Raw genomic sequence first — 25,635 nt, forward strand, 5'->3', positions numbered from 1 at the left:
AATCTCTCAAGCGGTGATTAGCGCACTAGATCACAGGCTCCACCAAATATCGGAGCAGATTGCAGAAGTGCGATCGGCTCTGGGAGAGATGGATGGACGAATTGAGAAGGCGGAAGGCCGCATAGCACTCCTAGAAGATGACGTGGGGGCTTTGGAAAAAAAGGTGGAGGCCTTAGAGAAAGCAGCAGCGATTCGGGATGAAAAACTCGACGACTTAGAGAACCGGAGCCGACGGAACAACCTGAGGTTTGTGGGTCTCGCAGAGTCGTTGGTGGAACAGGAGCTGCCCCAAATCCTTGGTACGTGGCTGAAGGCACACATCCCTTCCCTGCCGAATGCCAAAGGTCTCATCGAGCATGCCCATCGGATAGGCAGGAAAATGGAGGGTGCTGCGTCACAGAGGCCCAGAGTCATTATCGCTCGTTTTCTCAACTATGGAGATAAAATGCAAATTCTGCAGTTTTACCGGAAAAATCGCGGTATAACCTTTGAAAACAAAAATGTACTAATTTTTCAAGATTTCTCTACTTGCGTTTCCTTACAGCGCAAGGAATTTTCTCCAATTTGCACAGAATTGTTTTCCCGCGGCATTCGTTTTGCATTGATGTACCCTGCTAAACTTCAGATTGCGGTCCAAGGAGTTACTCACATCTTCGAACACCCCACCGGAGCTAAAGAATTTGTAGCGGGTATCCCACGGGATAATTCTGCCTCATCTAAGTGACGCTTTAACTACGGGTCATGTTCTTGACTCTTTGTGTTTCTTAAATCCATTGCTGGCTGTACTAACCAGCTGTATAATCAGAACCCTGCAGATTCAATGTATTTTTGTGTTTACATGTGGTTCGCTATAGCGGCACTTGGGTGCTTATACTGTTATCTGAAAATACCGGCTTTAATTTAGGGGGGGATGTGTCATTTGTAGTCTGCCCATTTTTACACTCCAAGTTTGTCTGGCCCGCAGACTATGGCATGTTCCCTGCTCGAGAATTGGTTGGGTGTGGCCGGGGTTTATTGAGCGGTACTGCTCGAAGTTTTCCTAGAGGCTGGGGGGGGGACGAGCGCATCCTCTACCGCAGTGATCCATGTCTCCCCCTCGGGGGAGTGAGGACAAGGGAAGGAGTGGGGATAAATACTCACTACGTGGTTGGGGGTGGGTATGGGGGGGAGATGGGTGGGGGGTGGGTGTAGGGAGGGGGGATGGGTGTGCGTGTGCCAGTATGAGTGTGTTGCCCCATTTAAGACAAGGTAAAAGTGTGTGGTGGATCAAAGGAAGTTTTTCATGGTTTTTGTATTCTCATTTGAGGTTTCGAGGGCTTACTATGGCCCTGGAAGGGGGGTCTAATGTACTGAGCGGGTTGATGTTGTTCCTGGTTAAATGTGTATAATGGCTGCTACTACTTGTGTGACCTGGAATGTTGCCGGTCTTGGTACCCACGTGAAACGCACAAAAGTGTTGTCCCGACAAACGTATGCAAGCGAAAATAATTTTTTTGCAAGAGACGCATCTAGTGGAAAAAGAAGCTTTGAAGTTAAATAAACAAGGGATCGCCCAGATTTTTCAATCGGCGGGTACATCTAAGAGTAGAGGTGTAGCCATACTCTTACATCGCTCAATACCATTTCAAGCTAGTACGGTGATTACTGATTCAGAGGGGAGATATGTGGCAGTGGTGGGAATCTTATGGGGGTCTCCGATTATCTTAGCTTCGGTGTATGCCCCAAACAGCTATGACCATGCATTTTTTGTTAAACTGTCTACGGAATTAATATTGCTTGGCGATTTTCCAATTATATTGGGGGGGGACTTAAATTTTATTGTAGACCCTACTCTTGATAGAAAACCCTCCCGCCCCCTTCAGGCTAGTAGCAAGCACAAAGGCCCAACTTATTTGTGTAGGCAACTGAAACTTTTAGACCTATGGAGAACTCTCCATCCGGGTGAAATAGAGTTCACCCATATTGCGAAGGCTCACCCTACGTATACTAGAATTGATTACTTGTTAATCTCAGAGTCTATCTTTTCTAGATTCATCAAATCCTCTATCCAAAACTTAGTGATTTCAGACCATTGTCCGGTCACAGGGGACATGTCATATGGTTCAGACCTCCCACCTACTCAATGGCATATTCCGGGTCACTTATTACGGGACCCGGAGTTTCCTGCCTATCTTCGCCTCAAGTGGAGGGAATTTCTCTCCTTTAATCTTGCCCATAAAAGCCAACCGGTCCTGCTTTGGGAAACCGCTAAAGCGGTCATGAGGGGGGAGATAATCAGCTACGTTAAATATAAAAAGAAAATGATGGATAAGGAGATTTTGATACTTGAAAAATCTATGAACAGTTTAAAACGTACCTTGACTAGCCATGGCAGTGATGCAGCTTACTCCCAATTCCGAGCGATGCAAACCGCGTTGAATACGTTGTTGCATGATAGGGCTATACGGTCCCTGAGACATAGGCAGTTCACCTTTTTCCATCATGGGAACAAAGCGGGAAAGCTCCTTGCCAATCTGTTAAAGGCACAGGAATCTTCCAAATTTATCTCAAATATTAAAACACCCAGGGGTCAGCTAAAAACAAGTTCCAAAGATATTGCCCAGGTATTCGTGGAGTACTACCACCAACTTTATTCAGAGGAAAAGGTACAAGAGGTGGACATAGCGAACTTTTTAGAATCTATATCTCTGCCCATGCTCTCTCCGTCCCAACTTTCCTCGCTTAACGGGAATATTCAGGAATCGGAGGTGATGGCAGCGATTCACTCTCTCGTAGACAACAAAGCCCCAGGTCCCGATGGACTGACTGCAATTTTTTACAAGGCTTTACAGGACGACTTAGCGCCTCTGTTATCGGCTTTATTTGAAAGTATTGCGGGGGAGGGGGCCATGCCGATCACGATGCGAGCGGCCACAATAGTGGTTTTGCCCAAACCAGGCAGAGATCCAACTTTGCCAGCCTCTTACCGCCCGATCTCTTTGTTGAATTTAGACATCAAATTATATGCAAAAATTCTGGCTAACAGACTAAAGACAATTATGCCTTCTCTGGTGGGTCCGGGACAGGTTGGTTTTGTCCATGGCCGCAGATCTACTGTCAATATACATAAGGTGTTAACCGCTATAGAAGAGTGTTATCTAAGGAATTTCTCCCACCCATTGATAGTATCATGCGACGCGGAAAAAGCCTTTGATCGAGTGGCATGGCCCTTTCTCAAGGCAGTCTTGGGAAAAATGGGTTTTGTGGGGAAAATATTTGAATACATAACCTTACTGTACTCTAACCCCACTGCCTGTATCTTAGTGAATGGTTTCTTATCTGAGGAATTTCATTTGGCCCGGGGCACGAGACAGGGGTGCCCCTTGTCCCCCCTTTTGTTTATTCTAACTGTAGAACCCTTAGTAAATAAGCTTAGACAGACTCCAGAGGTGGTGGGTATGTCGATAGGATCGCAATCTTTATTAACTTTACTCTTCGCGGATGATATATTATTATTATTGACAGAGGCTAAGAAATCCTTGCCAGCTGCTCTTAACATTTTTCGGATCTATCAGCAGGTATCTGGGTTTAAACTTAACCTAGATAAGACCGAAGCCTTAGATCTACTGGGTACCTTGGAGAGTCATTGGCCAAATTTCCCGGTGCGATGGGCGAAAGACTCCCTCAAATATCTGGGAATTAGAATTCATAGAAAGCCGGACCAATGGTATGGCCTTAATATACCCCCGTTATTGGATAAAGTTAGAAAACAGCTACATGGCTGGAGGTCACTCCCGCTCTCATTACAAGGCCGTATAGCGGTCATAAAAATGGTTATAGCCCCTAAAATACTATATTTTTTCTTAATGGTGCCTTATTTTTGGAAATCCAAGGATAGAATCTGCTTGCAGAAATTACTTACTGCTTTCTTATGGCGAGGGGGCAGGGCACGGTTATCCCTGAGTACGTTGTGTGCCCCTAAGACACTTGGAGGTTATGGTCTGCCAGACTTTAGAGTATACACATGGGCAGCTAACTTACGGTTTCTAGGGGACTGGTGTAACCAGTCATCCGCCTATACAGATGGAGAAATGATAGTGAATATATGTGCCCCTTTTGACCCTTCTCTTGTACTCCATCTTCCCACTAAGGAATTGTTACCGCGTCATATGCATTATACATTAATTCGTACTGTACGGAAGGTGTGGGAGCTGACGAGAAAAACTTTGCATCTGCCTGTCCAATACTCGATGTACTACCCTTTGAGGGGACATTCCTCCACTTCTTTGGCAATGCTGCCACGGCGGCATACCTTCCGTGCCATGCCTAATTGGCGAATGAAGGAGGTCATTGACTGGCAAGCCAATAAGGTGTATACCTTTGATCAGTGTCAGATTGTTCTTGGTCTCAACCCATCGCAATTTTTGATATACGGTTACATACGTGATACGTGTAACACTATATTTAGGAATGTTGCCGGTCCTATTGAAAATCCCACCAGTAGAGCTCTGTTTTCTATGCTAGAGGCCAATAAAGGTTCCCTATCACTAAATTTTTTATGAATAATCTGCCACAGCTTATATTTTCTACCAGGGGAGTGAAATGGTCCCAGGATTGCCGGGAGGAACTAACTGATCGTATGCTTGCCGCATGTTATATATCTATCCATACACTGACGAATAATGTTACATACCGGGAAATGCAGCAGCGCATCTTTCACCGAACCATAATTTCCCCGGCGAAAGCTTGCCTTATGCATATTGTACCCACGGCTAAGTGTCTGAAATGCGATGAGAAGTGTGCCACCCTAATCCATTGCTTTTGGGATTGTCCCCCCATACAAGGGCTATGCGAAGCGGTGCGCTGCTGGCTAACCAATTTGTTTGCTGTGGAAATTAAATGGTCGGTTTCCTTTTGCTTACTGCACATTGATGTGGGGGATGTATCTTTGAATCATGATAACGTGCTTTTTTTCTCCAAGGTATGCTTAGTGGTGAAAAAATGTATTTTGGCTAACTGGATTGAACACCATCCACCGACATTTGCGATGTGGAAGGCAGTTCTAATGGAACTGTTTCAATTGGAATATGGCTCTCTCTACAAGCGTTTTTCGCCAAAGAAGAAAAGATTATTCAAGGAAACTTGGTGCACCTACTATGGGTCGCTTCCTCAGCGGATACGGCAGCTCGCCCCTCTAGACACGACTTGAGTTTACCTGCTCTTTTGAAGGTTCTTCACTTCCACGTGCCCTCTGCAAGTTTGGGATGCAAAACCATTTGAACTCGGGCTGTGAGGGCTCTACGCAGTTTCATTTTTATTTTATTTCTATGTTCTCTCTGCCACATGACAGGGAGTGTCGCAACACATTCTGCGGACTTCTTTTGTAAACTTATTAAGGACTCTCTACTGGCATGGGGGGGGGGGGGATGGAAGGGGGGAGGGTTGTAAAATGGGGGAAAATATGGAACTTCGCCCCTGGTTATTGTTTTGTTGTTCATTATGGTTACATTTTCCTGTTTGGGTGTTCCTAATAAAAGATAATTGAAAAAAAAAAAAAAAATCGAGTAGTGAAATAGAAGCGACATTTTTCCTCAAATTCCCTTGTATGTGTCATATAACCTATCAAGGGAAAAAATGTCGGTTTGTGGATCCTGTCCATTTATTCAGCAAAAATGTCTCTAAATCACAAGTTTAGATTTAGAGATAGATGGTCAATAAAAGTAATATAGCTCCTTCCTCTTATTATATGAATGGCTAATAGATTCCATTAAGGTTAATAGATTTTATATTAGTCAAATATTATATATAAATAATAATTTATATATATTTGGTTTACTCCTCAATTATGTAAAATGTAAACAAATATGAATGTTATATAAGATTGATTATGTATAGTGTGGTTATTGTTTTACATATTTCTTAATTTTTCATGTCGTCATTGAAGAAAAATAAAGTATAAATTAAAAAAAAAAAAAGGTGTTCTAAAGTCCAAAGTAGAGACAGATGTGGGAGCTGAAGAGCACTTTAAGAACATAAGAACATGCCATACTGGGTCAGACCAAGCTTCCATTAAGCCCAGCATCCTGTTTCCAACAGTGGCCAATCCATTCGCCAGAGGAACTGTTCTAAGACGACTGATCAAAAGTGACCTGTTTACGTTTTGGATAATGAATGAGATGAGTTCATCCAAGGATAAAGAGAGCCCTTAGAATAATCTATCTTTATTTCTTACATTATATTTTTCAGCTGTTTTGGCTGTCACCAATTATTTACTTTGTCAACCATTCCTCCTCTGAAATTTATAATCTACTTTGAATGAGCTCACTCACTTAAATACGACTGAAAAAAAAATAAAAAGGTAAGATTCTGTCTCTCGGATTTACCTAAAACTAAACCTACCATTGATGCCACTTCAGGTTGTTTTGCACTTGCTCTCCTCACTGCGGTTCGTACCACAATGGCATTCTCCCAGGTGCTTTACAGTCAATTTTTTGCTCACTTTTGGCTTCTTTACTTTCTCCAATTAGGAAATATTTTGATCTAATTAACTTGCCCCCCCCCCCCGAGGTACTATATTATATTAAAATTAACCATAGTTCGCAACGCAATGGCAGACTCCCAGTCAACTAACTTTTTCTGTATGTTCTGTAAAATTCCCCCTATTTTTCATATATTTTTTCCTTTAATACAATTTTTCATATAATTTATTTTTTTCTATATGTTTATGTTTTAATAGTTCATTTTAATCCTTTAAAAAAAACTTTTTTAGTCCTTTGATTTTGTGTGCAGAACACCTAGCTCCTTTAATAATTTACACAAGGAGTCTTGTTTTTGTTTCATTTTGCTTTTGATTTATCCTGCCTGATCAGCAGCCCTGACTCTGGGAGTTCTCTCCCAACTTCAACTAGCATTCATGACCTTAAGCAAGTACCTCCCCGGACATCCCTCCCTCTATTGCATTAGGGACATCATTAGTTCTGCCCCCCCCCCCCCGAGTTCCCAGACACTGCTTTTCACACAGTTTTTCCCCTTCCTGCTATATTTGTCTATTTGTCAGCCATTCCTTGCTGGCTTCACTTTCAAGCCACTTTCATTCTTGGTTCTCCTAAATCATTTATTGTAAACCCGTTTATTTCCTTTTATACGGTTTGTGTCCTTGGTGTCTTTAGTTTTATGATTTGTTTTCTAGACTTAGCCTTTACATGGGGTGCTTGTTTTTTTTCAATTTTGTGTTTTGTTTTTCAGATTGCTCACTGTCAATATCTGTTAAGTTGTGAGCTTGTTAAACTGCCGATTTGGTATGGAAACACCCCCCCCCCCCCCTTGTTGATTTTTAGCAACAATTTGGTTTGTTTTATATATGCTGTTAATTTTTAATATTTTGTCAGATTTGTTCCTCCCGATGCAGCTCAATGCAAAACATGGTCGGTGTTGGGAGACAGAGGAATGCTTGTTTTACTGTACACAAACCCTAACTCGGTTTGAAATTAGTTAATAGGGACTGGTATCATTTCAAGCTACAACATTAAAATTTCCTAATTTGCATATGAATTACAGACCCTATAGTTTGCTTGTGCAGCACATTCAAGTTCAAGTCCCTTCCCCAAAGAGGTAACATACAGGTAAATTCTAAAAGGAGTTACACATGTAAATATTACATACTATCATGGCAATTTAAAAAAAAACATTTATGTGCGTAAAGTGCACTTACATGTGAATATCCAGACAATTCAATGCCATACTGCAGCAATTTTTAAAAGCCCACTTACACAGATAAAGTACATTTACATGCATAAAACCCAGTTTTAAGTGTGTAAATATGCTTTTTTTTTAAATCAAGCCTTAAGTGTAATGGGAGATAACATGATTTGCTCAAGGTCATAAGGTGTGTCAGTGGGAGAAGCAAGATTTCAACCTTGGTTTCCTGGTTCACAGCCCATTACTCTAACCACTAGGTCATTCTTCCTTCCCATATATGTGAATGTGAGACTTTGGTGTTTCTGTGTGTGTGAGAGAGAGAGGTTGAAGTCAGCAGTATTTTTACTCATTCTACAAAGGAAATACACTGGCTTGCAAAAGTATTTGACCACTTAAAAAGTGAGCAGGTGTGTGTGGATTACATATTGTTCCAGATAATATGTTTATTGAAACAAGTATGCTCTTAAAGTAAATTTTCCAAATCACAATTATTTCTCTACATTTTTTGTAAAATAATAAAAAAGAAAAAGAAAAATGCTGCTTACATAAGTATTCAACCCCTCTGCTGTGGAAGCTCCAAGTTTCCACCAAGGAAACATATTGCCCTAACAACTGGACTCGACCTATGAATCAATTAAAAAGGTCAGTTTTTCTGGATAACACACCCCCTAATTCCAGTACCATTGGTCAGACTGTGAATCTGAAGGAAAACTGTGAAACTGAGGACCAAAGAGCATGCTAAGGAAATTAAAGATAAAGTTATAGATATGCACAAGATAGGAAAAGGCTACAAAATATCATCCAAGTGCTTGATATCCCAGTGAGCAGTGGTGGATTAACTGTGAGGAAGCTGCATCATATCATCCTGACACTGTCCAGACAAGGCCATCCCTCAAAACTCAGCAACAGAGCAAAGAGACATGAAGGAAGTCACAGAGGCCAACAATCATTTTGAAGGAGCTACAGAGTTCAGTTGCTGAGACTGGAGTGGAAGTGCACCAGTCAGTCAACCATATCAAGAGCTCTACACACAACTTGCCTGCATGGGAGGGTGGCTAGAAAGAAGCCATTACTGAAAAAAACACATCAAAGTATGTCAGGAGTTTGCCAGAAAGTATCAGAGTGACCCAACTAAAATGTGGGATAAGGTTTTGTGGTCAGATGAAACAAAAAAATTGGAACTTTTTGGGCAAAATTCAAAACGCTATGTGTGGCGCAAACTTAACACTGCCCATTCTTCAGCAAACACCATCCCAAAAGTAAAGTATGATGGTGGCAGTATCATGTTGTTAGGATGCTTTGCCTCAGCGGGAACTAAGAACGTAAGAAAATGCCATACTGAGTCAGACCAAGGGTCCATCAAGCCCAGCATCCTGTTTCCTCCGTGGCCAATCCAGGCCATAAGAACCTGGCAAGTACCCAAAAACTAAGTCTATTCCATGTTACCATTGCTAATGGCAGTGGCTATTCTCCAAGTGAACTTAATAGCAGGTAATGGACTTCTCCTCCAAGAACTTATCCAATCCTTTTCTAAACACAGCTATACTAACTGCACTAACCACATCCTCTGGCAACAAATTCCAAAGTTTAATTGTGTGTTGAGTAAAAAAGAACTTTCTCCGATTAGTTTAAATGCGCCCCATGCTAACTTCATGAAGTGCCCCCGAGTCTATTATCCGAAAGAGTAAATAACAGATTCACATCTACCTGTTCTAGACCTCTCATGATTTTAAACATCTCTTATCATATCCCCCCTCAGCCGTCTCTTCTCCAAGCTGAAAAGTCCTAACCTCTTTAGTCTTTTCTCATGGGGGAGCTGTTCCATTCCCCTTATCATTTTGGTAGCCCTTCTCTGTACCTTCTAGGCATCTTGTTAAAATTATAGGACAGATGGATGGTGCAACCTGCTTCAGTCTGCTAAAAAACAAACTTGGGAGAAAGTTCACATTTCAGCAGGACAATGATCCCAAGTACAAAGCAAAACAGAAGTGGTTGAACAACAAAAAAGTGAATGTTCTACAATGGCCAAGTCAAAGTCCAGATCTCAATCCAATCAAGAAGATGTGGCACTACGTGAAAATTGCAGTCATTAAGCATCATCCAACCAACCTGGAGCAAATCTGCCACAAAAGAATGGGCAAAAATCACTCCTAAACAGTGTGCAAAGCTTGTAGAAAAACTTACCCCCACAGACCTAAAAGCTGTTATTGCAGCAAAGGGTCATTCTACCAAGTACTAGTCTGAAGGGATTGAATACTTATGCAAGCAACATTTTTCAGTTTTTAATTTTATTTTACAAAATATGCAGAGAAATAATGCATTGTGACTTTGAAAGTTTACTTTAAGAGAATACTGGTTTACAATAAACATATAGGGCCAGATTTTAAAAGGGTTACGCGCTTAACTTAAGCGCGTAACCCTTAAAAAAAAAACCCTGCGCGCGCCGAGCCTATTTTGCATAGGCTCGGCGGCGCGCGCAAGTCCCGGGGCTTGCAAAAAGGGGCAGTCGAGGGCGTGGCCGAGCGCCCCGACACAGCGGCCTGTGTCGGGGCCTGCCGCGCCAGAAGACAGCTGGTGTGTGTAAGTTACTACTGCCAGGAGGCAGTAACTTTTGGAATAAAGGTAGGGGAAGGGTTTAGATAGGGCCGGGAGGGTGGGTTAGGTAGGGGAAGGGAGGGGAAGGTGCGGAGGGGTGGAAGGAAAGTTCCCTCCGAGGCCGCTCCGATTTCGAAGCAGCCTTGGAGGAAATGGGCAGCGCGCGCAGGGCTTGGCGCGCGTAAGTTGCACAAATGTGCACCCCCTTGCGCGCGCCGACCCCAGATTTTATAAGATATGCGCGTATCTTATAAAATCTGGCGTACTTTTGTTCGCGTCTGGTGAGCAAACAAAAGTACGCGCGCGCGCTCTTTTTTAAAATGTACCACATTGTTTAGAACACTGTGTGTCATTTGTAATTCACACAAATCTGACTTTTTAGCAAGGGTTGAATATTTTTGCAAGCCACATATATGGCTCTCTTGGAGAAATGTACTCCTGTGAATAGCTTTCTCTAAACATAATTTTGATGAATATAGCACTACATGTGTAACTTTTTATACATTCTTATATTCTGCTGATTCCAAACAATGCTCAACACGGGTTACAAAACATTTAAAATAACAATACAAAGATGAAAAATAAGTTACATTTGTTTTAAAAATATTAAATACCAAAGAAATGCACATGCCCTGAAATTATAATATGTGAAAGAATAATGAGTTCAAAACAGTTATATAGTCAATGACAGCAAATAAGGACAAAAATGGTCCATCCAATTTTCCCAGTTGAAATTCATCCTCTTTTGGTAGATGTGCATATAAAATTCCCAAATGCAACCCAAAACCAACTCCCCCACTGGATCTTCCACTCAATCTCTCAAACTTCTCTCATATCTGTCTAAAGCATGGCCATCACTGTCATCACACTGCTGGCTTCCCCATGTTTCCTGAGGAAGTCCTATCACTGATGTTTTGGGTTGTCACTGCCACTCCATGTAGGTTACCCATAAGCGCTTTTTTTTTTGTTGAGTATTGATGCAATTGTACCACTGTTGTTTCAGATTGCAACTCCCTTCTATGCAAGTTATCCCAATATAATTCGCTGCCATCCTCTTGCTACTATCTTCTATACTTATGCCATGTTTTGTTTTTTTGCTTTTTGTTTTAATTCTGCTACTGTTTCTGTCTCCACCACCTGCTCCAGAAGGGCATTCCATGTATTCACCAGTTTACCCAGAAATTAACAAATACTTGTCATTGTTCATTATAGATACTACAAAATACTGCAACCTTTTCTTGTTTGGTTACAATATGAAAATTGGCACTGTGAAAGGAGGAAAGCATTATTAAAGAGGCTCAATTATAATGAAGGAACTTCTATCCTAATAAAACTTTAATGTGTAAAAAATTAAACTTCAGGGAAAAATGTGGAAGTACATGAGGATAAACCACCACCACCACCTTAGGTGAATTCAGTTTTGAAGACTTTTGCAAAACATTGTATAAAATTAACAGGTTTTTCCAAGGAAACAAATTACATATTTTAATAACTAGAAGCAATAAAAACATTTTCCAGTAAACAAAGTATCTCCCATAATTAAAATTACTTTAACAAAAACAAAAAAAAAATCTTTCCTTGATGTTATACCAAATGAAATTTCAAACTAAGGGCACTGCAGACTTTGCACACGACTTGCCATCAACAGCAACAAAACAAAATATAAAGCTAAATAATTCTATGATTCTTAAAGGCCTCTACGGAGATACAGGACCTGGACAAATCGCTTACACCAGAAGATAAGAAATATAAATCAGATTCCTCATTCCCAGAAATAAAAAAAAAGCATCAAATCCCAAGCAACAAAGGCCTTTCAGGCGTTCCCTACACACACACCCCCCCCCCCCCTCCGCAAACCAACACACCATTATAAAAACAAGGTCCTGACGCTCATCGCAAATGGGAAAACCAGCATTTAAATGGCGAAATTTCCGAACATGGAATCGCTGCGCATAACACGAACTGCACCAGCGGGAGGGAGGGACAGCTCCTAATCTCCTCTCAAGCAAATGAAAAGGGGGTTGAAAACACTGGAGTACTCGCGCGCAGAGAGAACACCTCACAAGGCTGCAGTTACAGCTTGAGGGTTATGAAGAAAGCATCCAGGCGGAAAGATCCCGGAGGAGAAAGGGGCGGGGGGGAGGCGACGGTTGGAAAACAGCCGGGACCCATGTCCCGAGCAATAACAAGGCGGTTCCTGCACCGAGAAGAGGCGGTTAAACTAGCGCACGAGCAGCTGTGAGTGCTAAACCGCACAGCTCCCCTTCCCCCTCGGCAATCACAGCTCGAAAAGGGGCCCGGCCCGGTACGGCCTTTCCGAGCTCGAGCCCCGCTCTCCCTCCCTCCTCACACAAAGGGCCAAGGGTAGGGGGCCGCGCGCTCTCACCTGACAGAAGCGCTGGCAGTACTCGGAAGCCGCCTGCACGCCGGGTTCCTCGCTCTCTCTCAGTCGGCCCTCCAGCTCCTGCAGCCGCGCGCTCAAGCACGGGATATCCGAGAGCGCTACGACCGCAGAGCCGCCGCAGCTCTCCTGCTCGGCCTCCTCGTCCGCCATCTTCACACCCAGCTCCGTCGCGTACGCACCAGTCCTCAGTCACGTGGTAACAATGCCACGTTCTAGAGCGGGACGGGAGGGCGGGGTCACGTGCCGCGCGCGCGCAACTTCGGGTTCTTGAGCCTAGGATTCGGTAAGGAGTAGTGTGATTTTAGAATGTGGTGATCATAACGGCAACCGAGCTTCTGCCTCGCTTCCCTCCTTGTTTACAATCTGAGTCACGTGTTCACGCGCCTTCTGCCTTTAATTTCGCCCGCAAGTTTGATCATACAGTAGCCAGGGACGGTGCAAGAGTATTTGGTGCCTTAGGCGAATCTTCATTCATGCACCCCCCCTCTTCCTCCTTCAAATTACCTACTGGCGACAGCTCCAACATAGGACAAGCTCTTATCGGTGGTAGCGGCCTTTCGCTGGCAGAATATTGCTGTTCTTAAAATTTTGGTGCTCCAGGCAATCGTCTGGTTTGTTTAATAGAAGCACCGGCCCTGATAATAATTAGGAGATAGCATTCTAAAGACGCACTCATTTCATTAAAACCCCAGTTTACCACTTTTATTTAACTTTCAGATCTAGTTACACACTTTCTGTGTTTCCCAAATAATTCATATTACAAATGTGCCTTGTAAGTAGAAACATTTAAAGAGGACACGTGTAACCAAAGATAAAAACGACGGTGGGAAACCCTCATCCTCCTTAGGCTGGACTATAACTTTCTCATGCAAGCTTTCTTTAAAGCTATTTATAATTCTGGCCTGATGGAATACATTAGGGATATGCATCTTTGATCATAGAGTGCTGAAAACAGGTATGGCTTTAAGGTTATTCTTAATCAATATGCATGTGACAGATTCGGAAACAACAGAGGCGGTGCATGCAAATATACCTCATACATATTCATTGTGGATATACTGATGGCTAGACCTGTTCGTGCCACTCCAAGTATGCCGTGTAGCGCTATAAAAATGTTAAGTAGTAGTAGTAGTTGCCTACCGCAGAAATAGATGCTAGGATATTAAGGGAGCACAAGAGATTTTATTGCAGGTCTATGGACTGCAAGGTGATTTAGTAAATGATGATCCATCCAATCTGCCAATCTACATTCTTTCTCCCTGATTCTCTACCACTTTGACTTGATGTATTTAAACCAACTCCAGTTCCCCCATATCTTTTATCCATCATCATTATCATTTATTTTGTACATGCTTTTCCAACCAAAAACTTCAAAGCGAGTTACAACAATCTCTCAACCTTATTTCTACAACTGCCCTCCATATCTGTTACAGCAGACCAAGGTGATCTGTCTCCCAAAGTTATGGTGACATGAGGGACAAGCAAGATCTGTTACGCACCTCGGCCCACGCACGGGCCTGCTCACCTCCCTGGTTCCATGGCAGATTCCGGGTCAGCCTCCCTAGCAACAGCTGCAAGCTTTTCCAGGCCTTGGCGTCCCGCGGCGTCCCTACGCATCGGGCCTCACGTCGGAACTCGGTGTCCTTGGTGGGGTTGGCCACAGCCCTACGCGCGAGCGCGGACCGCCTGGCCTCTTGTAATGCCAGGGGCGGGCCCTATCTCTGCGGCACGCCCTGATTGATTCCCTGTTATAAGGAAGCCCCTGCTTGTACTTCCTTGCCTTGGCAATCGGGTTAGTGTCTTGCTAGATTATCACTGCGTCTGAACCTTGTTCCAGCCTTGTTCCAAATCTCATTCCAGGATCCTTCTGTTCCAGTCCTGTTCCTGCCTTGTTCCTGTATCCTAGTTTTCCAGCGTCCTACTGTTCGTCTGTTCATCTACCCAGGTAGTACCCTCGGACTGTCTCTCTGGTACTGACCTCGGTTTGCTCCTCGACCTGCCTGCCTGCTGCTTGCCTTCTGACTCCAGTCTGCTCCTCGACCTGCCGCCTGACCTCAACCTGTTCCTCAACTCGTCTGCCTGCTGCCTGCCTTCTGACCTCAGCCTGCCTGTGACCTCGTCTGACCTCCGGAACCTGACCCCTGCTTACTCACCACTCCTCGGACTGACCCCCGGATTCTGACCTCTGCCTGCTTGACCACATCTCAGCTTTCTGGCTCTGTTCCTAGCCTTGTCATCACCTACGCTGTTCTGGTCCTCCTTGCTCCACCTGACCTCCAGTCTCGAACCTGACTGCGCTCCCCTTATGTCTATGGGCATGCCTGACTCTCATCTCTCCAGGAGACCTTGTGAGGCCCACCTAAGTCCAAGTGGCCTGGCTCCCTACGGGCTCCTCCCAGGGGGACCTCGGGCTTCCAGGGGTGAGGCTCTGTCTCCTCCAGTGCTCCGCCCCCTGGGGGCAGGTGCTTCCTGGTCCCTACCAGGGAGCGGTTCTCCACTGCTCCAGGACAAGGGTCCACCCCTGAGTGCAACCGGTTGCCAAGGCCATGGACTCAGCGGAGTCTCCCGTCTCCATGGCCTAACGGGTTTGGCCTCCACAGTTAAACAACATCACCAAGCTTTGGAATCGCTGGCCTCTTCAGTGGAAGAGCTCCATTCCCAGCTACAAGATACAGCTTTGGCCAATCCTGTGGGCCTTTCGGCCTCCATGCTTCCCAAAGCATCGTTGACACTTCCTGCACCTCCTCGATACAATGGGGATCCACGCTTCTGTCGTGGCTTCCTTAACCAGTGCTTCATGCAATTCGCACTGCAACCCTCGCTGTTCCTGAAGGAAATCACCAAGGTGACCTTCATCCTATCTCACCTGGAAGGGAAGGCTCTTGCCCCAGTCACATACATCCCTTATGGGAATGCTCTGATCCCATACTTTCCAAGTTATCTGAATTCATCGCTCTCTTCAAGCAGACCTTTGGAGACCCAGGTCGCCAGGCTATTGCTAGCCACAACCTACTCCACCTTCGTCAAGGATCACGGACCCTCTCTGAGTATACGGTGGAGTTTAGGACTCTGGCCACGGAGCTTGGGTGGCAAGAAGATTGTCTGCAAGCCATCTTCCTAGATGGACTCTCCTGTGCTCTCAAAGATGAGCTCTCCATCCGTGAGACTCCCACTTCTCTAGAGGACTTGATTTCCCTTGCCGGGAAGATTGATCATCGTCTCCGGCAAAGATGCCTAGACGTAAAGGCTCCCCGCTCTCCTACAGCACGTCCCACGTATGTCTCCAGTCCTTTAGCGAAGACTTCATTACCGCCACCCTCTTCTGTGGTGAAACCTATGGAGGTGAATCGTGGGCGATTGTCTCCGACTGAACATCTCCGTCGGCGGAAGGAGGATCTTTGCCTTTACTGTGGCACTTCTGGACATCTTCTGCAATCCTGCCCGGTTTGTCCGGGAAACTGCAACGCCTGAACCCAGCGGAAGTCCCGAGCTTAGGCGCAACTGTTACTGGCCCTCAACTCTTGCTTCCCGTGTCTCTGGGCATCAAGGCCCATACCTTCGCCACCACTGCTCTTGTCGATACCGGAGCAAGAGGCAGCTTCATTATGGATGACATTGTCAAACTTCTGAACATTCCTCTCCAGCCATTAGAGGTAAGTCTCCGCATTGCCTTCATCCAGGGAGAACGTCTTCCAGGGCTCATCACCCGCCAGACAGTGGATGTTCGTCTTACTGTGGGCACTCTCCACGAGGAGGAGATGTCCTTCTATGTGTTGAAACGATCAACACACCCAGTTGTCCTGGGGCTGCCCTGGATCCAGGCCCACTACCGGAGCTTCATTGCCAATTATTCTACCTTAATTGCCCCGCTCACCGCCTTGACTAGGAAAGGGGCCAACACTTGGGAGTGGACACCTAAAGCACAAGCCGCCTTTCAGACGATCAAGGAGGCTTTCTGTTCTGGCCCTTGCCTTCAGCATCCAGATCCTAGATGTCCATTCGTCGTAGAAGTTGACGCCTAGATCACTAGACACTATCACCCCAAAGTCACTTTCTTGCTTCGTGCACAACAGCCCTCCCCCCCCCCCCAATCACATACATCACATACAATTATCCCTTGTATTTTGTTGCATAGAGCGATTAATTACACATATATCTCTTGTATATTTGTTTTCCACTTTCTTTTTACTGTTCATTGTAAGGGCTATGCCCACAAGTTATTAGTTGTATGTAAACCGATACGATGTGCAAACGGCTATCGGTATATAAGAAACTCCAAATAAATAAATAAATTAAATAAACATCTCTTTCAGATTACCACATCCCAGATGCATGACTCTGCACTTCTTGGCATTGTATCCCAGCTGCCATATCTTTGAGGAATACAACTACTTCCCCTCTCCCATCAGGATCAGCTGTGCCATACCATCATTCCACCCCAAGCATTTCCATCCCAGACGGTGTTCAGAGAATAGTAAAGACCACTACAGCGGAACGTTAATTAGTCACACTACATACAGACTTAAGTTCTTTTCAGGGAAAAAGACAAGTAAGGAAGGGGATTATGAAATGTGGTCCCTTCAGTACCATCAGATCACGAAGGATCCAGATTGAAGTGCCAATGCTAAAAGATGGAAGCCTTTTGATAGTCTGCCCCCCTCCTTCCGTTAATGTAGCTTTTTATGCTGGGGAGGATACTACAATGGAACAGTATGTGGAAGAGCTGGAGAAAGCCTATGGCAGTGTGGTGAATGGGGAAGAGTTATTCACTTTCTCAAAACCCATCAGGATGCAAAAGAAAACTCTTCAAAATATCTGCCCTTCTGCAGAAGGTAGTGAGGAGATAAGGGCTGACTAGGAGCTCAAGCCAGTCACCAGCTATTTAAACGGTTCCGGAATGCTGAGAAGAATGCCCCCACCACCTCTTCTGGTAGCCTGTTTCGGGCATTGCCAACTTCCTCCTTGATTCTTGCAAGACTGCTTCGTAATGCAACACCCAGTCCTTCTACTTCTTACTACCAAGCTTTAAAACAATCCACATGGCCACCAAAATTTCAGAGGCTGTTGTTCAAAAACATCTGGCTGCCCCTTGTGTAGCAGAGCCTTGGTGCAGCATGGCCAGCCATGCTCCTCGCTCTCAAAAACAGCCCCAGCTAATCGGTAACGACAATCTTTATTTTGTAACGCCTTTTTTCTGGATTCATGCTTGAAAAACAGGCATACTGTGTCCTGCTGAGGACAGGTAAAACTTAGTACAGCTCACGATCAGGATTTTCAAGAAGGGAAAAAAAAAAACTACTCTTGATCCACTTGTTGAATGTGCCACCCTGAAAGAAAGTTTACTAAAGTCAATTTTAATTTGCATTGTAATCGTTTGGAAAAGTAAGCTCTGTAGTTGACTCCAATAAAAAAAGAGTACTAAAATAATTACAAGTATAGCTGCTTAAGTTGCTCCCTGGAATTCCTTTGTAAGATGAGGATTTCCTAGGAAAAGGTTATGGCAGCATCTTCCTCCCCCTAGGATAACTCCTTATGGGCTCTTGCTTTGCTGAAGCCTAATGCAGGGAACTGCATGGGAGGAACCTGCAGCAGCGGTCCCCGTCCTCCAGCGAAAAAGCGATACAACGAAAGTACCTAGGGGCCCAACAGAGACTGAAGTCGTTGAGCCACTGGCTACTACTTGAGCACTAACTGTATTGCTTAGCCTGGGCCCTGCCCCCATGAAGGGGGACTATCCATTAACCACCAGCAGCCCAGAGGAGGCGGAGAGAGCTTAGCCAGTTAGAAGCCTAGTCAGCCAACCAGCTAGCCAGCCCGATCATGAGAAGGGGAGAAGAGACAGGGCAGGTGCTTGAAAGGGGAATGAGCCACTGGGTAGACTCTGAGAAAGGCGGAGGGAGAGGCAGGAGGCTGATACTGGTGAAAGGGGGGCAGGTAGGGGCAGATGCTGGGAAAAGGGGGAGAGAGGCTTGGAGCAGATGCTGAGAACATGGGAGGTGGAGGGAAGAGGCAGGGAGCAGCTGAAGAAGGAGAGAAATAGAGGGTTTTTGGAGGCAAGGAGTACAAGAGGAATTACAGGGACGAGGGATGATGTGGACAAGAAGAAATAGGAGTAGGAGGTGAAGGAAATGGGAAACAAAAGCATTCAGTGCACAAGGGAGGAAAATGCAGAGGGATAGGTAGGTAAGAGAACTGAAAGATGTGAGAAAAGCCTCCGAGTGAAAAGAGATGGCAATGAAGGAAAGGAAGAAGGAAGCCAAGAAGAGAAATGGGAAATGAGGGTGTACAGGACCAGGGATCAGATCCAGGATAGAGGCGAGAAAGGACCAATGATGGACAGTGAGTGAGAGAGAGTGGACGGGATGGTGAGGATGGAGAGAGGATTGGGGCAGAGGGAGAAGACTGAGGGTGGGGGGGGTGAGAAAGAGGGCCCTCAATTTGGTGAGGGGGGTCAGGGAAAGAATCCAAAGAAAAAAGAATGAGGAACGGAGGAGAAAGCATGGGACAAAGGGGAAAAGAAAGGAAAAAGAAGAAAACAGTGAATGAAGAGGAAGTATTAAAATATTCACTGTGAGGGGAAAGAAGAAAGAGAGAGACTAGAAACTGAAAAGAAAAAGACACCAGAAAGAATGAGATGGAACTAAGAGAAGAGAGAGAACAAGAGACGATAAGGAGAAAAAGATCAAACTACAAACACAGGTTGGAAAAATGTTTATTTTGATTCAGAAAAGGGTAATCAGTCTGTGGCAAGGAGCTCCCAGAGGTAGGGAAAACAGCTGTCATCCATCCTTTCTCATTCATTCCCATTATCACCATTGTAAATGAGATTTTTTTCTGGAAGGAGGGAGGGTGGGGGAAGTGTGCTATGCTGTGCTCCCCCTTGTCTGCTCCGAAAGAACCCTGGTGCAAATAAACTGCAAAACTGTGCATGCTGCACAGGCTGTGTGTTGCAAGCCCACCAAGGGCAGTTTAATCCCCTCGTGCACGTTGCAGCATAGCATAAGAAGGGCTTTGAACGTATTCGCTGTCAGAGTTGGAGGAGAACCGCATCACATACGCGTCACTATTTCAGACCATAGACCTGCAGCCGGTACTCCATTAAACTCTGGTGTGCCCTAAGCTCCCCAAGTCATTCCCCCATTCGAAGAACTAGACAAAGTTAAATACAAGCAAGCAGACTTGAAGCAGGATGGAGGAAAACTCTACTTCCAGTAGATATTATAATTAGAAAAACGGAGAGATTGCATGCACTTCCTACCTGACTGGAAGATACAGCCAAACATAGCTGACTTCTCTCTGATTCAGGCAACAAGGATGGGGAAAGCAAAAGAAAGGGAGGGAATAATATGGGAGCTTTCCCCACTCAAATACTCAGAACTGGCTTAAGAAAACAACAACAAAATAAAATTGTGCATCCATAATTCCACATTTTTACATTTAGACTCCAAACAGCACAAGAATCAGGACCTTTGATTAGTCATGACAACTTCCCTGCAATTTGTACAATGAAGAGTCTGGCATCCCTCCCAGAACATGTTTCTGTTTATTACATTTGATATACCGCAATTTTTTCAACAGTCGTTGCAAGATAGAAAGTTAGTTTTGTATACAGAAGCACTTAAAAAATAATCATCTAGATTAAAATAAAAAAAAATTCCAGCAGAATCACTCAATAGAAGCAATGTTTTTTTCAAGCTTCTCCTTGGCAGGGAAAGGGGAAAGAATGAAACCATTGCATTTATCATCATGAAATAATAATCTTCCACTGTAGTAAAAAAAGAATAGAAACTTCACATAAATACGTCAGGTTTCTCTATTCTGGCTATAAACATCTCAGCTATGAGCTAATCAGGGAAATTGCAAACGTATTATATTAACATCAAACACTTTCTATTTCTCATCCATCTTGATGCTAAACAAAATAGATGGAATTTACTTTTAGATGATACCCAGAAAGATACTACATCTTTCACCCAGTTATCACCAGGTACACTAAAATAAAATGTTCTCATTTTTCTAAATGAGGTAGGGGTTTCTTCCAGCAAGCATTGCTTCTTTGCCACACCTGTGTGAGGGAGGTGGATGTTAAGGGATCTTGAAGTTTAATCCAAAGGACCATGAGTTCATCCAGCTTAAACCTACTTTATGCCCACACCACTGTTATGAAAAGAGTCCCCCTGAATCAAAGGAACTGTGCTGTCTTGAGCAATGGAGTTGCCGCTTTAATGAAAAATTATTTCTTCTCATGATTTGCTTTGAAGTTTGCGACTGAATTACTATATTTGCATCTCCTTTGATGTTCATGATTGAATAGCTGGAGTGCAATTTTTTGCTCCTTGTTTGTGATTTTTATTATTTTATACTGTCATGGGGTACCTGGCTGAGGTTAGAATATACACCCGCTGGTGTGGTACAGGACTGCAGAGCTGGACAAGGGCTAGTCTTCTGCCTAGCCAGCCTCCTCTTTGCAGGTTGAGCCCTTGGGTTCTGGGGGCCAATAGGGCTTGGGTTTGGCAGCAGAAGATCATTCCTGGTCACAGCTGGAAGCTGGACTGGTTTTCTGCCTAGCCAGCTCTTCCCCCAAAGGTTGAGCCCTTGGGTTGTAGGGCTTAGCTGGATGTGGGCAGAGACAGAATGGAAGCAGAGGTCAGGGTATGGAACAGGCAGGGAGCTGAGGAATGGATACTAGAACAGGCTGGACAAGACTGGACAGGAGACTAACAGGGACGAGGAATGGATACAGACACAGGCTTGGGCAGGACTCCGAACATGGACTGGGATTGGATATAGACTGGGGCAAGGCAACAGTAAGGTAGGGAATGGATACTAGGAACTAGACTGGGCAGGGCAGGGCAAGACCATACAAGGGCAGGGCTAGACAAGACAGACCAGGACAAAAACTAGACAAGACAATACAGAACAAACACTGAGACCCGGAAGCAGCTAAGCACAAGACCCAGAGGCCACTAAGCGAGGAAAGGCCTGAGTAGGCCACAGAGCAAGGCAGAAGGGGACAGAAGGCCTGGAGGGCACAAGGCAAGATAAGGCCTGAGTCAGCCACAAGTCAAGGTGAGGCCTAGACAGGCCATAAGACAAGGAGAAAAATACAAGAAGGTCCAGAGGCCACAAGGTAAGAGCAGCCAGGTCAGAGTTCCAAGAGTGACTATGAAAAGGTATCTAGATTCTGGCAAAACAGGATTAAATGGGGCTGAAGCTTGGCTGTAGTGTGAGCAGCAAGGCAGAGCTTGGCAAGGCTGGAGGTGAAACTCGGTGAAGACCCCTGGTGGACAGGAGGCTGCACCACATGCTACGTCAGGTGGCCAGTGAGGAGATGGCTCGGGTAGCTAGGAACAGAGCTCACTGGAGGCCTCTGCTGGTGAGGAGGTGTCATAGCGGGCAGGATCAGCGCATGGTGACACTGCACAGCAAGCAAAATCGTGACATATACTTTTTTATTAGTAATTTTTATTGCCATCAAGAATCAAAAGGTACAGCATCATAAGAGGTGACATGTGGTACACAAATATACATGACGACATGAGATAACATTTCAGTGATATAGATCCCCCCCCCCCTTTCCCCTTCCCCTGCTGCCTAAAACCAGAGCGAATTTAACACATTAATAGAACAGAAAGAACAAAAAGAAAAACATAAAGAAAAAGAACTATAATGCAACATGGGCAAGCGTAGATTGTTCACAAATATTATGTTGAGCTTAATAAAGGTGATATTATGGTGAAAAGTAGGATGGTTCATTATGTCTCCAACTCATAAATGGATTCCAGGTAGCAGTAAATCTATTAAATCTATGGTGTTTAAAGGCAGTGATTTTGCTCATAATGCACATTTTATCCAATCGTAGGAGTACTCGCTGTATCGATGGTACAGATGCGTGCTTCCAAGAATATGCTATCTCGAGTCTGGTGGCAATGCAAAACTGTTGAACGAATGCTTGGATGGTCGCGGCTTCCTGTGCTGCTGGAAGACTGAGAAGTGCCAGTTCCTTCATTAGTTGAATTCTTTTCTGCAAGATTTTGAGATACAGTTTCTTCTGCCTGCTGCCACAATGTTTGTATTTTGGGGCAATCCCATCACGTGAATAAATGTACCTTGGGAGGAACAGCCAGCACAGGTCACTTATCTGGGAGCTAAATCTATGTAATCTAGTCGGGGTATAATACCATCTGTATAGTAGCTTGTAACTTTTCTGTTAAGGCTGAAGAGATAGAGGAAGACTTAATCGATTGAAAAATAAGAAGTCAGTCCTCTTCAGGGAGGGAGTGGCCTAGATCTTGTTCCCAGTTTCTGATATGGGCGGGTCTGTTCCTCAGAGTAACATTCAATATCACATACAATTTAGAGATCATCCCCTTCATTAAATTAGCATGCATACAATAACCTTCAAACATGGATCTCTGGATAGTAAGGATCTCTCCTGAATGTCCAAAAGAAAATGTCTTAAGTAGCATGTAGTGGAGAAATTCAGACGGGGGAAGACCATATTTGGTCTGTAAAGCATTAAATGGCAAAACACTATCGTTGGTATGTGACATATACTTTTTATAGATTGTCCTACACATAGATAATTTAAAAAGCAATCTTGTAAGAACTTGATCAACATGCCTTTTTAATTGAGGCCTCTAATATATCACAAACAGAGTACAGTTTTACCTGCAGTTGTGTGTTTATACAATATTTTTTGTGTGCAGACTTTACCCCCAATGCAGCAACAAGTTTTGTGCACAAACAAATGTGCGCATAACAATAAAGACATAAAGCATCCATGTAAATTTAATGGTTGCTTTTATGTCTTTACTCCTTCTGTATGCTAATCTAGCATTTTTTTATATTTCTGGCCATACTGCCATACCTCCATTTTCATCTCTCGGCAGTGGTATTCTACAGTCTGTTGAAACATAGGGTGTGCCCTAGTGAACTGCCTATCCTGCAGATTTCAAATCAGTTTTTCTTCTTCTTCAAGCCATTGTTCTGTGTTAAACTCCACAAATTCCATGATATGGAGAGGCATATAAAAGTGTATTGCACCTTAAATAAATGATATAATTTCCTTCTCGCTGTCCTCTCAGAGTGAAGCAATCTTGTGCGCTACCTACAGTTCCTGAATGTTAATTAGTTTTGAATTGCATGAAAAAGCGGAATATAAATACACAGATTTCCCTTTGGAGGAACATCCTTTGCTTACCCATGGATGACTGGCCCAGTCCTCTAGCAGAGGATTGGTAGCAAACACCACCGCAGGCAGAGAGGGTGCTTCACTACCGGGTCCTGAGAGATACTTGGCAGACAGCACTGATTTTCATGGTGAGTGGCAAACTGCAAATTCTGAACTATGAGTGCCTCCCATACTAGCAGGACTAAACCCCGATGAGAATGAAGGGCAATTGGGCTCTTAAGCCAATTCCAAATAGGGCTGGTAGTCCGTAGGCTTTGGAGGTGAAATAGCCAAGGTCTCATTTCTCATCTTACCCTTAGCTACTTGACTGAATGCTTTTTCCATGGATTTCTAAGTTTTTAGGGTTGACATCCATTGTTCCACATCTCTGCCTGGAATCACAGGGACAGCAGCTCCTCCTCAGGTTTTTGTCTTTTCATACACTGCTCATATCTGGCCAAGTCCCCTCCCTGGGGGATATGGTATTGACTAGCCAACTTCCCCTAATATGCACACCCCAGACTGAGCAAAGGCCCCTTGGGACCAACTGGGTTTGCAGTGGAAAGCTGAGGCTCCAAGGATGGCTTCACTCCTTTGTCACTGAAGGTAGAACCCTTACCGGCATGAGGTAGAGTGCTTTTGGAAAACACCCAAGATGGAGTCCCCATCTCCTGAATACTCTCCTTGCCACTCCCAGATTTCCCTTGGCCGTTGCAGGTACTGACACTTGATAGAAGCCTTTGAGGCATGTTCTTCCACTGGTCTGGGAATAACTGAAAGAATCACAGTCCATAAAAGTACTGGGGGGAAACAGAACATGTGTACCCATCTCATGCTCAGAAAGCCGCCCCTGACATCCATCATAGTGAAGCAGCAGTGGAAGAGACCCAAGTGTTGGTATCCTCCCCATCCAACACCACACAACCTTGCACCTTGTACGCAGTGTATTGATCTCCAGGAAGTGGGGGTGGGGGAAGTCATGTTACTTCCTTTCGGTTATCTGATATTCGAAATTTCTGACCTGTGTGGAGTGCAGTGCCTAATGGTAATCTCCCATCTCACTTTCTACTATGGAATTTACAGTCTCCCGCTTTTCAGTCAGAATCCACCACAAACATAGCTAGTAAAGTTGATAATGAAGTCTCTACTTAGAATTCTCCAGCAAATCAGTTACATTTAAAACATCAAAAGAAGTCTGCCAAGCAGGATCTGAAACAAGATTTTTCTTAGCTGAAGGTAAATAGTAGCCTTTAGCAGTTGGCAGCAAAATACTCTCAGGAATTTTTAACGACTCCAAAAAATATCTTCTCAACATTTGCGTTGGAGGATTTGACTTTTGTCTTGGGAAATTAACCAGTCTGATATTTTTTGATCTGGTCACATTTTCTAGAAGTTCCATTTTAAATTGAAGAGCTGTCTTGCCTTTCATAACAGTCTCAACATTTTCTTTCAAAGAAGACATGTGAGGCTGAAAATCTGAAACTTGAGTAGAGATCTTTGCTAGCTCTGCCTGAGAAGTTTGTGGTGACTGAGAGAAGACTTGCTGAGAAACAGCATTCTGGTCCAGTTGGGAGGCTAAACAAGCAATGGCGTCCCTGAGAGAGTCCACAGTAATGACCATGGGTCTAGCAAAGGTAAAGACCTCCAAACATATATGGGAAATTTGTGACAAAAGCACTGAATTACTTTGCAGGCTGCGCTACCTTGCACAATTACTTCACTTCCTGTTCTCTTCAGCTCCCTCAGGCTCAGACTGAGGCGCAGCTGCAACAAAGCCCAAGTTGGA

At 44.3% G+C, this 25,635-nt stretch overlaps 1 protein-coding gene across 3 annotated transcripts in view; it reads right to left on the bottom strand.

Annotated features, from left to right (window-relative positions):
• ZNF292 (zinc finger protein 292) overlaps positions 1–12,857 on the bottom strand; it is a 520,431-nt gene extending 507,574 nt beyond the window's left edge. For all 3 annotated transcript variants that reach the window (XM_029595467.1, XM_029595468.1, XM_029595469.1), the window contains exon 1: positions 12,659–12,857. In XM_029595467.1, coding sequence (XP_029451327.1) covers positions 12,659–12,826 — 168 coding nt within the window. In that variant the 5' untranslated portion in view covers positions 12,827–12,857. The remainder of the gene's footprint in view (positions 1–12,658) is intronic.
• Between the last annotated feature and the right edge of the window lie 12,778 nt (positions 12,858–25,635).

The sequence above is a fragment of the Rhinatrema bivittatum genome, chromosome 3 (assembly GCF_901001135.1).
Source record: "Rhinatrema bivittatum chromosome 3, aRhiBiv1.1, whole genome shotgun sequence".
Taxonomy (NCBI): Eukaryota; Metazoa; Chordata; class Amphibia; order Gymnophiona; family Rhinatrematidae; genus Rhinatrema; species Rhinatrema bivittatum.